Raw genomic sequence first — 17,148 nt, forward strand, 5'->3', positions numbered from 1 at the left:
CTTGTATAGGTCAGCCGGCACTGGTTATTGGAAGGCTCCTGCGAGATAATACATGGGAAAGGGCTTTGTAATGAGAGAAGTAATGTCTAGGTAAGGTGTATTATTAAGAGACATTTGGAAGCTGGAATTCAGCCCAGCTCTGTCCACACCAGCTACTTCCCCGGGGGTGTTTCAAGTGGCTCTTGCATGGGCTGTCTTTAGCTTGACTGTAATGGGCTCCTTTGTGGGAAGGTTGGGACAGTAGGGGTACAAGTGTCTCTTCTATTCTCCCCAGGCATCCTGATGGCATAACCTGATGGTAGACTGGGCTCTGTCTCCCACCCACGAAGCCCCTGCTCAGAAAGGTTTCTCGGGGGTTAGGGGGGGCAGTTTCTTGCGTTCACACCTTTCTCTCTCTTGCAAGGAAAGTCTTTGTCCCTCCAGCGCCCCCAGACCCCCCTTCCCAGGCGCTGGAGCCAGTCTGTGGACCTGACTAGGGGAGCCCGGCTTCTCTGGTGGCTCAGACGGTAAAGAATCCACGTGTACTGCGGGAGACCCTGGTTCAATCCCTGGGTGGGGGAAGACCCCCTGGAGAAGGGAATGGCAACCCACTCCAGTATTCTTGCCTGGAGAAGCCCCATGGACAGAGGAGCCTGGCGGGCTACAGTCCATGGATGAGGTCGCAAAGAGTCGGACACGACTGAGCGACCAAGCACAGCACAGCCGTAGGATGAGGGAGGCAAGGCTGCGGCTCTAACTGCTGAATCGGGGGGCCTCGGGGAATCCTGAACCCGGAATGGCTGGGGCAAGGGGACCCGAGGCGCGAGTTGGGGGCGATCCGGCCGCCTGGGCGTCCTGAACCTCCGCCCCCACCCACCCCAAACCCAGCTCCCCGGACCGGCCCCACGCCTGGTTCCCTGCCTTGAACCGGGCGGGAGCTGCGCTCGCAGCCCTCCTCGGTGCTCCAGCCAGGCTGTGGGCGAGTTAGACCTCCCAGCCTCACGGGGCTGCTGTGCGGCTGCGGCGACGTTGGCAGCTGCGGCGCTGCGGAGGAGCGGCAGGCTGCGGGGGAGCGGCGGGCTGCGGGGAGGCGGCGCCACGCGAGTCCCGGGCCCGGTCCGGGGCGGAGGCCGCGGCGGGAGATTACCGTATTTACCCAGGCCGGTGCCGGACCCTTGGGGGCGGGTCACTGCGGGCGCGCTACCGTATTTGCCGGGAGCCGCGCAGACCCTTTCCGGGAGTGGCGAACGCTGCGACTTAATTACGTGTTTATCCGGGGTGGCGTGGTTCCCCCCCCGCCTCGACCCCCTGGAGCGGGGTGGGTTGCACGAACTCCCTAAGGGAGCCAGGGCTTGCAGCGGAATGGGGTGGGTTGCTGCAGCAGAGTGGGAGGCCTACATATTTTCGTGGGGGTGGGGTTGCGACGCAGAGTTTACCATATTTCTCCAGGATCTCGCTCTGGCCCGAGGAGCTGGCAAGGTTGTGTGCGGGGGTTCGGGTGGGTGGGGTCAGCTCTTCCGATTCTTGCCGCGGTCTGATAAGAAGAGCGGTGCTGTAGGCTGGCCGTCTTTCTGGGGGTGAGGGAGAAGGGGCCCCCGGAGGCGTTGCGGAGAGTTACCGTATTTGCCTTGGGCAGCGCAGACTCGAGGAAAGAGCCACTGCTGGAGGCCAGAGGACCTGGGGCGCCGCCTGGGCTGTGAGTGCGGGATAGGATGGAGGAACTTGCCGCCGCCGGAGAGACTGGGGACCGTGGCCTGAGACCCTCTCGGCGGGCGGGGCCCTCGGCCAGGGGTATAGCTGGGGGAGTGGGGAGGCGGCCCAGAGACAAGGCCAGGCTGAGATTGGCCCAGGGGACAGAGATGATCTGTCTTTGCAAACGTCCGTGCAGCTGCCTGGGGAAAGACTTGGGGGTGGGGTCTGTTGCAAGTAGTCCTTGTCCCCTTCCCAGTGGTGAGTGGTGTTCCACCGGGGGCCTGAGGGTAGGGTGAGACAGAGGGGGTGCCTCTGGGACCCCACTCTGCTGGTAGGTCCACTGAGGTGGTGGTAAGCAGGGAGAGGTGGAAGTGTGAAGGCCTGCATGGAGGTCCAGATGAAGGGCCAGGAGGCTTCCCGGATAGGGGTGGGGGAAAGCTTGGGGGGGAGGTCAGCTCGGCCCCTCGAAGCAGGCCTTACTGCTCTGCAGGAGCTGGAGCCCAGGATTTGAGGAGGTGTGAGGGTGTTGGCCACAGACAGCGCCCCACAGAAGCAGTGGTCCTTTGGGTCCTGATGACTTGTGGTGGCCAGGAGAGTGGTGGTCTTCTGTGTGTGTGTGTGTGTTTTGAGGGGAGCTTAGCTGGTGTGCAGCTAGGACATTGAGAAGAACTTTTGACAATGAGGAAATTTATAGCCTAGTCCTGGTTCACCTTGCTGGGCGACCTTGGGCAAGTAAGTCGACCTCAATGAGCCTCAGTTTCCCAATCTATAAATTGGGGTTCAATAAGCCTGCCCCTTCCTCGGGGCTGTTGTGGGCAACAGTTTAAGAGGGACACAGTGCCCTGGGAAAGAGGATCCTCAGGAGAAGCAGCGTGAGCGAGATGGAACTGAACTTGGGGGTGTTTGCTGAGCTGTGAGTGTTCCTCAGCCTTGGGCCAGGCTTTGCTGGGGGGATGCCAAAAGGAATCAAGCTGAGACCCGCCCCCCGGCGAGCTCACACTGTGGTTCAGTGACTTGCAAACCTTTTACAGGCATGCCTCATTTTGATAAACAAAGAGCTGCTGCCTTTAATGTTTAACTGAAGTTACTTTCAAGTTTACAGGGCTTTTGTTTTGTTTCTTCTTTTAAGCTTTGCAAAAATATCTTTAAACCACTGTCGACCCCACCCTTCCCTCCAGATTGGGAATGTCTGTCCCTCCCCTCCTCCTTGAGACTCTGGTTGGAGGGATAAGGCGCACCCGGGCTCAGGACAACTTATAAGACTGGAAGCCCCTGAGTATTACTCATTGGCATTTATTCCATGCCTTGTGTGGTAGGCACAGCGTTTGATGTGGGTCATAAAAGGAAGCAGGCCTGTCCTTAAGATGCTCACAGGTTAGGGAGACAGAGGTGGCATGACTGCCCCGAGTGCTGTGTGATGCATGAGGGTCACAGGGTTGGGCCATGTGGCTCAAAAGAGGCTGGAGGGGTCAAGGAAGGCTTCTAGCAGGAGGTGTCATTTGAGAAAGGCCCGAAGGAGGGGTAGGATGTGATTAAAGGGTAGAGAAGAAAGAAGGACATTCCAGCAGGGGGACACTAGCTCGAACAGGACTGGGGAGTGAAGGGCAGCACTGAGGCCGGGAGCTGACTGACCCTCGGGTGCCCTCTGACTCCTCTCTCTGTTTCTGCATCCTCAGGGGCCGGTGATTGCAGCCGGACGCGCCCATGACCGAGCTGGCATCCTCCGGGGGCGGGTCCCCTGCGGGGGACGGGGAGGAGGGCCTGGGGGAAGATCGAGGCCTGGTCATCCACCACCCGGCGGAGGAGCAGCCGCACCGCTGCCCGCTGTGTGGCCAGACCTTCGCCCAGCAGCCCAGCCTGGTGCGGCACCAGAAGGCGCACGCCGGGGCGGGCCGCGCAGCCGCCTTCGTGTGCCCGGAGTGCGGCAAGGCCTTCAGCGTCAAGCACAACCTAGAGGTGCATCAGCGCACCCACACGGGCGAGCGGCCCTTCCCCTGCCCCGAGTGCGGGCGCTGCTTCAGCCTCAAGCAGAACCTGCTCACCCACCAGCGCATCCACAGCGGCGAGAAGCCGCACCAGTGCGCGCAGTGCGGCCGCTGCTTCCGCGAGCCGCGCTTCCTGCTCAACCACCAGCGCACCCACGCGCGCATGCCCGAGCCGCACCCGCGCCGCCCCGGCGTCTTCGGGGAGCGCAGGCCCTACTTTTGTGCCCGCTGTGGCAAGAGCTTCGCGCGCGAGGGCTCGCTCAAGACCCACCAGCGCAGCCACGGCCACGGGCCCGAGGGCCAGGCGGCCCATTTAGGCCGCGTGCTCTGATGCGCGCAGGACCTGCCGCCACCGCCGCCGACCGTTTCCTGCCCCAGAGCTGCATCTGTGACCCCTGGAGATGCCGCTGGGCTCGATCCTCCTCTCTGGATGGGATCCTGGGAGACCGTGAGGGCTGGCTTGGGGGGTCTCAAAAGGAGTGGGCCGCTGCCGGGCTTGGGCCGCCTGCTTCCATTCCTCCTCCAGGACCCCCCAGGTGGCTGCACACGGCTGCTTTGGGCCCCAGTGTTGGTTTTCCTCCACAGGCACACCCAGCTTAGAGCAGGTGAGACCTGGCGCAGGCCAGAGCCCTCTCGGACTTGTTGGGGGTCACGTAGGGGAGGTGGGGCAGACTGGGCTTCTAAGTGTAGGACCGTCTTCTTACTAGACCCTCATTCCCTGAACACCAGAATTGAAGGCCACCCGGAGAGGACACTCTCCACAATCCTCAGGCCTCCCCCAGTCCCAGGGTCTCCTGGCACGAGTGCTTCCTACTTAGTACCTTTGAGAAGTCATTTCACTTCAAGACACAGTTTGCTTATCTATAAGTAGGGGCTAAAGATGAGGGCCTCCTCCTCCCGGGGATGTTCTGAGGACTGTAAGTTTAGCAGATAAGAGGGGGTGACATCATTAATTGAGTGCCCCAGTGTGCCAAGCTGTGTGCTGTGTGGGGTCCTTGGGAAGAGCACAGCCCTGTCCCTGGGATGCTCATACAGGGTGGTGCCGGCTACCGCAGGGGACAGACTGAAAGTGTTCTGGGGGGTGGGGAGGTGACTGGCGTCACCCAAGGCAATTTGATGGTTTGAGCTGGGTCCTGGGGACTCATAGGGAACAGAGTGTGGAAGGTTTCTAAGGCGGGAGCCTGACCTTGGAGGCTTATATTTGCTCTACAAAGGATCTGTGGCAGGGAGAGGGGACACCAACATGTCTAATGGAAGGAACCCAGTGAGCCCGAGTGCAGTTCAAGGACAACTGGATGCATGGAGGAGAGATGGAAGTGGGACCAGGGTCCTGGGGTCATCCGGGCAAGAGAATTGAGGTCCCCCAAGAGGCTTGGCCAAAGTCATGCAGTGAGAAAGGGGTGAGCCATGACCTGTTCCCCAGGCCTCAGATTCCAAGCTGATGCTTGGGCTTCTCCGCCATGTGGTTGACAAGGAAAGTGAGGCTCTCCCAGGCTGGCCCTGAGTCACACATAGGAGGTAGTGGTGCAGCAGTGCAAGCCTGGACCTCATTTTGGATTCTGGACCCCAAGACCCTGTATCTCTACTGTACCATCATTAAGAGATGCTCCTACAGGTGGGAAAATAGGGCTTTCAGGAAGTGGGACCATGTAGTAGGAGCATGGGCAGGGGCGTTGGTGGGAGATATGGGTGTCTGCAGGGGACGTGGCCTCCTGGGTGGTGGGTTGGAAGGAAGGCAGCTGGGGGCTGGGAGAGGACCTGGCACCATGGGGCCCTTGTTCCACACCCAGGCTGGAGACCCGTCTCTGCCCTCCCCCCTTCCTTAGAGCCATGTGGCTTCTCGGGGACCAGTTGTCCTGTGCCTACCGCCCCTAGGTGGCTTTTGCAATGTGGACTAGTACTTAGTGGTGGAGATTAAGAGATTAAGTCGGGACCCGGGACATCTGGAACCAAGTCACCAAGTACCCTGAACCCGCAATGTCTCATTGGTAAATGGGATTATAATCCTGGGGTGCTTGGTAGGGGCTAAGAGGATGCAAAGCCCTGGACTGGGTGCAGGGGGCCCATGACTGCTCCCTCCTAGCCCTGGCTGAGTGGGGGGGGGGGGCTGGGCGGGGCCACGTTCCACCCCAGACCTGACCCTGGTCTGTTTGTTTCTGTGCACAGATGTGGAGTGGTCAGGAGCTCTGGGCAGTGTTAAGGGTGCCTCTGACACAGAGACTCGGGATGGGGCCCTGGGCCTGCGTCCCAGCATGAGGACATGTCCCCTAAGAAGACCTACCTCGGGAGGTGAAGGCAGAGTGTCCGATGGAGCCTGGAATTGGAGATGGACTTGTGCCTTGGTGGAAAAACTCCCCGGGCCTGCTGGGAGTTACAGCCGGAGAAGAGGTGGTTCTGGCTGCCCAGCCTCTCCCGTGGCAGCAGCGATGGTGCCTGTGTGGGGAGCCCATTTCTGTGCTCCCGCCTGGCCCACCAGAGACAGGAAGTGAGCTGCTGGGGAGAACGCAGCGCGTGGAAGCAGTCACCCAGCTCCAGAGGCAAGACCACCCCCCAGGGATGAACACGCCTGCAGGCTTCCCTCTCCTTTCAGGGCAGTGGTTTCCTCATACTTTTGGGCTCACGAAGCCCTCTGGCAAGATGGCAAAGGTTATGAACTTTCTCCCCAGGAAGACGCACATACTCACGGGGACGCAGAACCTACGAGGGATTCCAGGAGCTCCAGGACTCCAGGCTGAGATCTCTGGGCCCTGGGGCTAGCCTGCCACTCCTTCCTGAGCTGACACAGAGTCCTGGGTCAGGCTCTTCGTTTGAGTCACATTTTGTTACCCCCATTCCGTGCCCATCGACCTCGCTTCCCTTTTCAGGAATAAAGAATTCTGAGGAGGGGCCCCGGGTAGTCACCATCTTCTCCCACGGCTGACAGATGGTGCATCAGGAGTCTCAGTCCCCTTCCCCAGCCATCGTCATCATCGGGAAGCTCGGGGTGGGGGTGGTGCTGGTCTGCTCTTCTCTGGTTTGGGGTTGCTCGTTCTGGGTTCCTGAGTGCTGGCTCAGCATGATGCAGAGAGGGCGAGGAGGGAGGCTGGGGAGGAAGTGGCACCTCCCTGCTGGTGCCCGCCAGCTCCGGGCAGGGAGAGAGGCTGGCAGACAAGCTTCCGTGTGTCCGCAGGGGATAGAGGAACAAGAGGAGGGCGAGGCTGGGGCCAGCCGCAGGGTGAGGGCTCCTCTGGGCTTCACACCTGGCCTGGAGCTCCCTGGCCTCCCCAGAGTGGACCACCCCTCAGAGAAGGTGGGGCTGACTACAGCCAGGCTGGGGTTTTGGGGACAAAGAGACTTTGTAAGGTGGGTTGTGGGGAGTGAAACCCTTGGGGGTGGGAGAGGCCTTTAGTTATGACATGTAGGTCAAATCCCAGGGATGTGAGTGCCGGGACTCAGGGGAGTTGTGTTGAGGTGGGGCAGGGGGTTCCCAGGGCTGAGCTGGGGTTCAGTCAGGGTTGCTCGGGGGCCCCCATGAGTCTCCAGTGCAGTTTGCACATAGGTTCTTACTGACCACCTGCCATGAGCCGGCTTCTGGGATAACAGGCCTCTCTGCAGGGGTCAGAGAACAAGGCTCTGTGCTTCTGGACCTCCCCTCACTTGGGTCCTTGGCTCACCTGGGGGGGCCCTCGCAGACGCCCCTTCTCTGCTCATCTCCCTCCTCTCCTGGTGCCAGTCTGACCTGTGCCCCTCCGGCCACCTCCGCTCTGCCTGGGTAAGCCCTCTTCTCCGCCAGGCCTGCCTTCCAGAACCACCTAGCACCCACCCCTTTCTCCCTCCTCAGAACAGTCCCTGTGTTAACACACCATCTCGCCCCTGAGAGGTATGTGCCGGCTTATATTCCAGTTTCCTGTGTGTGTGTGTGTGTGTGTGTGAGAGAGAGAGAGACCGCCGCTTAGATGGGGGGCTCCCTGAAGGCAAGGGCTGCGTCCTTCCTTCTTGAACCCCAGCAGGGTCTAGCACAGGGCTGAGCTCATACACCCAGGAAGTAGTTGCCCACTGGCCAGTGGGTCCAGGGCTGGAGCCTGCAGGCTGGGGGGTGGGGGATGGGTGTGTGCCCACTGAGTGCATTTTACTGGGCTGTGGGCTGGTCTCCTGGCCAATAATGGGAGGTCATGGGAAGCCTCGGGTTCTCCCCTCCTTGGGGCAGTGGGACAGGAGAGACCCTGTCCCCCTGCACCACCCCCTGCACCCCGTCTGGCTCCTCAGGAGTGTGTGGCATTGGACGTCCAGGCTGGATGTCTCCCTAGGTCACTGACGCCTGCTGGAGCTGACTAACGAGAATTGATATTTTCTCGGCATCATCTCGTGTGAGGAGTGGTCATTTGAGCTCAGCTGGGAGCAGGGAAGCCTCTACTTTGGCTTCCTTCATTTTCCCCCTCCCCGAGGGGGTTACATTCAAGGTCACAGAGCTCCAAAGTCACAGCAGTGAGTCAGCTTGGGCTCCCCCAGCTGGCTAATGACCGCTACTGGATTTGGGTAATAGATATCGGGGTGCCTTGGAGTAAGCCCCTGCAGCTTGGCCAGCTTGCGGCCAGGCAGAACTGCTGAGAACCTTTGAGATGATTCCCTCTGCTGGTCCCTGAGTGCCGGGACACCTGGGCGCCAGCCCATCCCCACCCGGAGGCCCTGGCAGGTCCTGTCTCTCTCCCGACTCTGGTCTTCTTACCTGCTCCTCCTACGTCAGGGGTTGTGAGACTCGAATGAGTACATGTGTAAACCGCGTGCGCTGCAGACACCACGCAGAGGCAGGGCCGTGTCCTGCTGCGTCTCCCACCAAAGGCGGGATGGCCGCTGACACTTTGCTTCACAGCCCGGAGTCTCCTGCCACAGAAGGTACTGGAGCGTGGGGTTGTGCCAGGCCCACCGCCAGGTTGCCAAGACTTGAATGAGTGATTTCCCCTACTGTCCCTGGTGAGGGCTGGGCCTGGTCATGAACCTTCCTTCCATGCCTGGCTCTTCGACTCAGACCTGGGGGCTGCATCAATTGTCTCTATCAGCCGATGAGGGTCCCAAGCCATGGTAACTCGCGGACAAGGGTCTGGGAGACCTGGCTCAGATCGGGGTGAGTCAAAGCAGGAACCTCGTTCAACTCAGATCCACTGGCGCCTTAAAGGGGAACCGTGGGATCTGTAACTGAGAAGGGCGGGGACTTGACCGTTATGCCGGGACCCAGCCCATCTCCCTCTCTGCTGCCTCCTTGTCTCGCAGGGCAGGAAGGAGCGGGCAGCAGCTCTGCCTTCTGCTTGCCCAGGCTCAGTTCCTTCCCTGAGGGTCTGAACCAGCTGCAGGGCTGACCCTCCTCGGCCGGAATCTGTTGATGCTTGTTGCCAGAGCAGCGGCTCCACCAGATCCGGGGAGGGCCACGTGTTGGATGGCCTGGCCTGGGCACACGCCGCCCAGAGAGGCTCAGCTCCACCTGGAGGCCATGGTGTGTGTGGAGGGGAAGGGACTAATCACCAGGGAAAACCAGAAGTGAGAGGGTGGGCGAGTAGACTCCAGGTGGCAATCCAGCACCCCTGCTATGCCCAGCAACCTTGTGGTTTGTTATAACTGCAAAATTGCAGCCCCCTCCCAACTCTAATCAGAAATGGCCCTTTAACAAGAGGTCCAGGCTGTCGTGTGTGCAGGTGGTGTGCCCTACCTCGCTTTCCCACCTCTCTTGGCTGGGCCTTTTGACTCCGACATGCCGTCAACCCTACTGTGCAAGGGGGGGAGTCTAAAGCATGTCATTTGCCTTAGGCAGCTTGTGGGGTGTAGAGACAAGACACCACCTCCGCCGCCAGGATCCTCCAGGGTCCAGGATCCCAGACACAGTGCCCCTCCGTCCCACGTCCCCAGGCACCAGAGCATTCATCAGCGGTGCCCAGCCCAGCCTGGCCAGCCTGGCTTTATGAGAATTTTCCATCAGCACAGAGCACAGTATAGGAGAGAAAGGTCCAGGAAAGGGCCAGTCCTGAGAAAGCAGAGCAGCTCCTCCACCCCATCTCTGCGCCCTCCCTGACTCCCCTTTCCACCCTCCTTCGAAGCATCACTAAGCCTCCCTCTCCTCACCCTAGTAACGCCCAGGCGAGAGGATGTCTGCAGTGGAGGCTGCTGGGACCCTGTGAATTCCTTTTGCAAGCTGCTTCAAGTGCTGACTGCTAAGGTTCACAGCTGCTTAGCCTGGGGGCTGCTCCCAGCACCCCCCACCCCCCACTGCGAGAGAGTGCTGACCCAGCGGTCACGCAACACTGGGCTCCCACTGAGACCACATCCCTGGCTCCTTCCCCCACGTCCCACTCCCCTTCTCCTGAGAGCCCCTCCCAACACTTCTCATTCCCCTCGAACAGAATCTTTGACTCAGGCTCCACTTCTTAGGACCCCGATCCAAGGCAGTGTCACTGAGACATACACATTCAATTACATGCTCAAAGCATCTTGTGAAGACAAGATCGTGACTAGTATTGAGTTCTGCCTGCTGCTGTAGGCTTTTGTCAGAGAGCGCTGGTGGACAGATTGGAGGTGGTTGTGTCCTTTGTGAGGTGGTGAAACCCACGTAGGACAAATAACCACTGCTTTTCTCGAGGCAGCCTTAGACTTAGGTAGCATTTCAAACACAGATGCTTCAGACCAGCATGTTAGCTTGTTGTGTTTCGGCATGCATGCTAAGCTGTTTCAGTCATGTCCTACTCTTTGTGACCCCTTGGACCGTAGCCCACCAGGCTCCTCTGTTCACGGGATTCTCTAGGCAAGAATACTGGAATGGGTTACCATGCCCGCCTCCAGGTGATCTTCCCCACCCAGGGATCGAACCCAGCTGGATTCTTTACAACTAGTGCCACCTGGGAAGCCCTTTATGTTTAATAAAAATCATTTTTAAAAGGCTGTTGATAGGCAGAGCACCAGGGGACCAGGGTGGCTTGGAGATGTGGAAAAGACTCCAGGGGCTGAGCTGGTCCTCCGCCCCTGGAAATCTGCTAGCAGACAAGCAGCATCCCAGATCAGGGTTCAGGCGCGTGGGTTCTGGAGAGCCTGAGTTTATAGGAGCAGTGTGAACTGTGTCCAGGTGTGGGGCCTGAGGGGTTCAAGAGCGGGGTGATGTGATGGTGCCCATGGGTCCCGAGAGGTGGCAGAGAGAGCGTCTGGGGGACAGAGGGGACAGGTAGCCTCCAGCACACGCGAGCACCCCCAGAAATGACTAGGGGGTGTGTGCCGTGGGCTCCTGGAGGAAGAACGGACCCCGCAGAGTCCCGGGGGCTGGGGAGCGCTTGGTCTGTATATAACAAGCGGCCTGTTTCAGGCTGATGGAGCAGGACGCTGGCCACCACTTTGCCACCTCGTCTCTGCGCTGGCTCAGGGGGCCTGCTACCTTGTTCTCTCTGCCAACGCCCTGGACAGCCCCGCCACCTGCTCTGTGTGCCCCTCTTTATTCCAGCTGCAGAATTCCAGGGACAGGATTGATGTGACTAGTCACCATCCCTCGGAGGGAGCTCATTCTCCCCACGCTTCCCATGTGGCCTGTGAGCCTGGAGCTGGCATCCCAGGCGCAGACCCAGTGGCTCCGCTGAAAGTTCCGGTCCCGGGACCTCGGAGACGCCTGAGCACTGTTCCCGGAAGAGAGAGTCAGCTGACAGGCTCCCGGGGTCTGACTTGTCCAGCCCTGGGCTCTGGTTTTTCCCTCACTTTTACATGCAGATCTCTCTGCCCACCCCCACCCCCCGCCCCTCCCTGGGATAGGTGGAGGGCATGCAGGTTTGATTGGATTCGAGCTCTGGGTAGGGTGCTGGCGTTGCAACAACAAAAAAATCCCCTTTGGACCTTCTTTCTGTTCCCATGACCTCTGCCTGGTTGGTGTATGTTAATATTTGCAGTCACTTCTCCCTAATGCCTGGAGAGAGTTATATAAAGGGGGCCTGTTCTCTTGGCCATCACTCCGAGTATATTCAGGAAATCTTGCAATATGAGAAAATCAAGAGGCAGAGCCAGTGAATACAACAGTCCCACTTATGGGTTGATGTTAAAAAAAAAATAGCTATCATTGAGAGGTTGTATTCTGTGAATACAATGAAATTAGAAATACAGGCATACCTGCGAGATATTTTGGGTTTGCTTTCAGACTGCCACAATAAAGTGAATATTGTAATGAAGCATCAGGTGAATTTTTTGTCTCCTAGTGCATATAAAAATTCTGTTTACACTATACTATAGTCTGTTTAGTGTGCAATACCATTATATCTCAAAAAAATGTATGCCAACTTAATTTAAAAATACTATATTATGAAAAAAATTCTAACCATTATTTGAGTCTTCAGTAAGTCCCAGAGTAATATCAAAGATCACTGATCACAGATCACTGTAACGTAATATGTTAACACTATTTCATATCATGATAATGAAAATGTTTGCAATATTGTGAGAATTAGAAAATGTGACACAGACATGATGTGAGCAAATGCTGTAGGAAAAATGACACAGGTAGATTTGCCCAACACAGTATTGCCATAAACCTTCAGTTTTTTAAAAATGCATCATCTCTGAAGTGCAATAAAACAATGTGCGCCGATAATTAACAAAAAAGATGATAAAATGAATGAATGACTGTGAAAACACCACCTTACAAACTTTGTGTCATGCAACTATAATTATAATTTTACCCTTAAATATATTCATCAGAAGAGAGGACATTTTGAAAATCAAGAAGTCAAGAATTCAACTTAAAAAGTTAGGAAAAGAACAACAGAATATGCCCAAAGAAAGTAAAAATAATAAGAAAGGTAAAATTTAATTAAAATAGGAGCCCATATTGCTTTATTTGGGAAGGCTTTCAACCTCTAATGATAATTCTTCCTATATAAACAGAGAAGTGTGGGGAAAATATCCCCAAATGTTTTAACAAGGCTGGTATAACCTTGAAAACGAAACCAGGCAAGGACAGGACAATGAAGGATAATTTTCAGCCCGTCTCACATACGAAGATCTCCACAAAAATCCAAAATAAAATCTTGGCAAGTCAAATCCAGAAATATATTTAAAAATATATCATGACCAAAAAGGCTTTATTAAAAAAATATAAAGAGGTTTCAACATAAGGAAAATCTATTAAAGAAATATACCCCTGCAACAGATTAATGGAGAAAAAACATGGTCATCTCAGTAGATTCAGAAAAAGCAGTCTTCCTCCTCCTCATCTCGGTATACCTTCTTTCTCTACTATTTTTTTTAAGTGAAAGTACAGTTGATATTAGCATTATGTTAGTTTCAGATATACAACATAGAGATTCAAATTGTTTATAGATTATACTCTAAAGTTATCATAATAAAATACTGGCTATATTCCTTGTGCTGTACAATGCCACTTTGTAGCTTATTTATTTTATACCTCTAGTTTGTACCTGCGAGTGGCTCAGACGGTAAAGAATCTGCCTGCAGTGCAGGAGACCTGGGTTTGATTTCTGGGTCGGGAAGATCCCCTGGAGAAGGGAATGGCAGCCCACTCCAGTATTCTTGCCAGAAGAATTCCATGGACAGAGGAGCCTGGCGGGCTACTACCCCTACCTTGCCCTTCACTCCTTTCTGCTCCCCACTGGTAACAGTTAGTTTTGTTCTCAATATCTGTGAGCTTGTTTGCTTTGTTACATTTATTCATTTGTTTTATAGTTTAGATTCCTCGAATAAGTGATAACATACAGTATTCATCTTTCTCTGATTTATTTCACTAAGCATAATGCCCTTCAGGTCCATCCATGTTGCTGTAAATGGCAAAACTTCACTTTTTTAATGGCTGAGTAGTATTCCATTGTATATATATATATATATATACCATATCTTCTTTATCCATTCATCTGTTAATGGACACTTAGATTGCTTCCATATCTTGGCTATTGTAAATAAGGCTCCTATAAACATTGTGTGTATGCTCATTCGCTCAGTTGTGTCCAATTCTTTGTGACCCCATGGACTGTAGCCCACCAGGCTCCTCCATCCATGGAATTCTCCAGGCAAGAATACTGAATCAGGTTGCCGTTTCCTTCTCCAGGGGATCTTCCCAACCCGGGGATCGAACCTGCATCTCTTGTGTCTTCTGCATAGGCAGGGGGATTCTTTACCACTGCATGACTGCATTGGGCGCATGTATCCTTTCAAATTAGGGTTTTCATTTTCTCCAGATACATACCCAGGACTGGGATTACTAGATCATATGGTAACTATAGTTTTAGTTTTCTGAGGAATCTCCACACTGTTTTCCATAATGATGGCACCAATTTACTTTCCCATCAACAGTGTAGGAGGGGTCCCTTTTTTTCACATCCTAATACTTGTTATCTGTGCTCTTCCTACTCTTCTTTATCTTTTAAAAACTCACACTCTCATGGGTAAAACTTTACCCCTGTTCCCTCTTCCTGGAATATTCTGGAAACTTCTGCTCCCAAACATTCCCAGCGCTCTCTTGTCACTGAGATATCTGTATAGCTGTCATCTCACGGAGACATTTTCCAAACACTTGACTCAAGAGCTCCCTATCTGTTCTTTTCCCTATCAACCAGCTTTATTTCCTCTGTCACAGTGATCACAGACATGACCTTGTTTATTTACTTGTTGGCTTGTTCATTATCTCTCTCTTCAAAGGTAAGCACCAAGGGCAGTGGGACTCTGTCCATCCACGGCCCAGAACAATGCCTGGTACAGGTTAGGTGCTGTATAAATACTTGCTGTGTCAGCTGACTTGGGTTTCTTGGCCGTTACTGGGGCATATTCAGGAAATTTTATTGTACAGAGAATTAAACCTGTTGATTGTTTTAAGTGTAAGGAAGTCTTTTTGAGTCTACGTTTAACAGTTAGCAAAGTTGATATGTCATTCTCCGTAGACATTCAGTTGAAGGTTTATTGATTTCGGTTTTTCAGTTTTCTCTGGGTATTCTGAAATGAAAATAGTCCTTAACATTTTTATAATTTTGCAAAACCTGTAAGCCCTAGGCATTCTACCTGTGGTGTCTAATGGAAAAATGGACCTTTTGGGGGGAATTATGTAATTTCTATGTTTCTCTTTTTGTTCGTGAATCCAATAAATGGAATTTACTTCGTTTTTAAGGGGCAAGTTGTGTGAGATTATCGGTTGACTGTGTCCTGAGGTGTAGGCTGCATATAGTCAGTCACGCCGCTTGTCAGATGCCAACGGGAAAGACGCGCCCTCTAGCGCACACGTCGAGAACTGGTGCTGCGTGAACTGGACTTTGTTCTCTGAGGCCTGCCTCGCCACGTTTTTATTACAGTGTACAAGTCAGGGACTGTGTCAGCGGTTAGTAAATATTTGCTGGATGAATAAATAGAACCATGAGGCTTTCAGAGTGCCCTGTGGAAGTGAGTCCAAAAAAGAAAAAAAAATAAGCAGAGCTATAAAGTAAACTGTGCCCTTAGAGATGAAGTGAAGGTTGATGACAGAAAGGTTGATGAGAAGAGAAATATGGAGGTAATGAATTTCAACATATATTTCTTGTCTGAGTTTCAAGGGGGTAGAAGAAAAAAACATGGAGTAACCTTCCAAAGGGAATGAGACAAAAATCCGGCAGTGAAGGTTTGCTCATCAAAGTTTATTTAAAGGGACTTTTTAAAAGGGAGTGGGCCCCAAACGGGGTGAGGCACAGACTCCACAGGCCACCGAGTGGACCACAGGATGAGAGAAAAAGAAGAATGTAATAAGAGTGGGAAAAACAAAGACCAGCTGAAAACGGTGGGTTGTTTTCGTCTGTAAGCAAATCTTTTAAAATATAGACGCTACACATACATGTGGAATCCAAAATATGACACAAGCCTATCTATAGTGGGCTTCCCTGATAGCTCAGTTGGTAAAGAATCTGCCTGCTATGCAGGAGACCCCGGTTCGATCCCTGGGTCGGGAAGATCTGCTGGAGAAGGGATAGGCTACCCACTCCAGTTGTTGGGCTTCCCTTGTGGCTCAGCTGGTAAAGAGTCTGTCTGCAATGCAGGAGACCTGGGTTTGATCCCTGGGTTGGGAAGATCCCCTGGAGAGGGGAAAGGCTACCCACAAACAGTCGGACATGACTGAGCGACTTTCCCTTTCACAGGTGATGGCTAGTGGTAAAGGACCCACCTGCCAATGCAGGTTAGACATAAGAGACACCGATTGGATCCCTGGGTCAGGAAGATCCCCTGGAGAAGAGAATGGCAATCCACTCCAGTATTCTTGCCTGGAGAATCCCATGGACAGAGGAGCCTGGCGGGTTACAGTCCATGGGGTTGCACAGAGTTGGACGTGACTGAAGTAGCTTAGTATGGCAAACCTATCTATGGAACAGAAACAGAATGTCGGACATAGAGAGCAGACTGGTGACTGCCAAAGAGGAGGGGGTTGAGGAATGGGTGGAGTGGGAGGCTGGGGCTAGCAGATGTAAGCTTTTATATATAGCATGGATAAACAGCAAGGTCCTCCTATATAGTACAGAGAACTATATTCAATACCCTGTGATAAACCATAATGGAAAAGAATATGTTAAAAAAGAATGTGTATATACGTATAACTGAAACACTTGCTGTACAGCAGAAATTAGCACAACACTGTAAATCAGCTATATGTCAATAAAAAGATTGATAAAATATAGCTGTTATTAGAGAAATTTGAATACTTATTGGATATTTGATAATATGGAATTAGTAATTAGGTTATTGTGCTTGCATAATGAAAGGATCTTTAGTTTTTAGAGATACACAGGGAATGAAATGCTCTCTGAAATTTGTTTCATGACCTTCTGGGACATCAGTGTGAGGAGATGCAGCTAGAGATGAGGCAATATTGACTGTGTGTTGATGGTTTGAAGCTGGGTAAGAGGGGGCTGGGGGTCATTACAGCCTTCTATTTACCATTGTCATGTGTTAGAAGATTAATAACAAGTTGAAGTATGTTTGAGCCCAATCCTTCTAGCCCTTTGAATGTTCCCTTCTTAATACTTCTGAAAAAGCTAAAGTGTTGGGGTGGGGAGGAAATAGTTGAGGCTGATTTAAAGTCTTGGTTTTGGCCCTTTCCTTTTGTCCAAAAGATGAGGATGGGGAGGAGCCCAGAGGATGCCCTCTTTTTTTTTTATTTTATAAATTTATTTATTTTAGTTGGGGGCTAATTACTTTACAATATTGTAATAGTTTTTGCCATACATTGACATGAATCAGCCATGGGTTTACATGTGTTCCCCTTCCTGGACCCCCCACCCACCTCCCTCCCCATCCCATCCCTCTGGGTCATCCCATTGCCCCGGCCCTGAGCCCTTGTCTCATGCATCGAACATGGAATGGTGTTCTGTTTCACATACGATAATATACATGTTTCAATGCTATTCTCCCAGAACGTCCCACCCTCACCTTCTCCCTCAGAGTCCATAAAATTGTTCCATGCATCTGTGTCTCTTATTCTGTCTCGCATATAGGGTTATCGTTACCATCTTTCAAATTCCATATACATGCATTA

General features: G+C 53.3%; 1 protein-coding gene and 2 long non-coding RNA genes across 9 annotated transcripts in view; 1 reads left to right on the forward strand and 2 right to left on the reverse strand.

Annotated features, from left to right (window-relative positions):
• Positions 1-1,104, reverse strand: part of LOC145524669 (uncharacterized) — a 6,375-nt gene extending 5,271 nt beyond the window's left edge. Inside the window, exon 1 of the long non-coding RNA XR_014067740.1 lies at positions 901-1,104. This is a non-coding gene — a long non-coding RNA (uncharacterized LOC145524669). The remainder of the gene's footprint in view (positions 1-900) is intronic.
• Positions 1-1,576, reverse strand: part of LOC145524665 (uncharacterized) — a 17,499-nt gene extending 15,923 nt beyond the window's left edge. The window contains exon 1 of the long non-coding RNA XR_014067736.1: positions 1,416-1,576. This is a non-coding gene — a long non-coding RNA (uncharacterized LOC145524665). The remainder of the gene's footprint in view (positions 1-1,415) is intronic.
• LOC145524656 (uncharacterized) lies at positions 1,046-6,544 on the forward strand. Of its 7 annotated transcripts, XM_081537368.1 has the most exons (5): positions 1,046-1,297; positions 3,348-4,261; positions 4,871-5,271; positions 5,532-5,644; positions 5,823-6,544. In XM_081537368.1, exon 2 carries the CDS (start codon positions 3,376-3,378, stop codon positions 3,985-3,987), a length of 612 nt encoding a protein of 203 aa, XP_081393494.1. In that variant the 5' UTR covers positions 1,046-1,297; positions 3,348-3,375; the 3' UTR covers positions 3,988-4,261; positions 4,871-5,271; positions 5,532-5,644; positions 5,823-6,544. The 7 variants fall into 7 exon arrangements, with proteins under 7 accessions (XP_081393494.1, XP_081393488.1, XP_081393487.1 ...); XM_081537367.1 differs by lacking the exons at positions 1,046-1,297; positions 5,532-5,644 and adding an exon at positions 2,103-2,403; XM_081537362.1 differs by lacking the exons at positions 4,871-5,271; positions 5,532-5,644 and having other exon boundaries at positions 1,046-1,675.
• Positions 6,545-17,148: the final 10,604 nt, after the last annotated feature.

Source organism: Giraffa tippelskirchi, chromosome 10, assembly GCF_054371585.1.
Source record: "Giraffa tippelskirchi isolate mGirTip1 chromosome 10, T2T-mGirTip1v1.2.pri, whole genome shotgun sequence".
NCBI lineage: Eukaryota > Metazoa > Chordata > Mammalia > Artiodactyla > Giraffidae > Giraffa > Giraffa tippelskirchi.

Coding starts and splice junctions, on each gene's coding strand:
- LOC145524656 (XM_081537362.1), top strand. CDS start 3,376: ATGACCGAGCTGGCATCCTCCGGGGGCGGGTCCCCTGCGGGGGACGGG.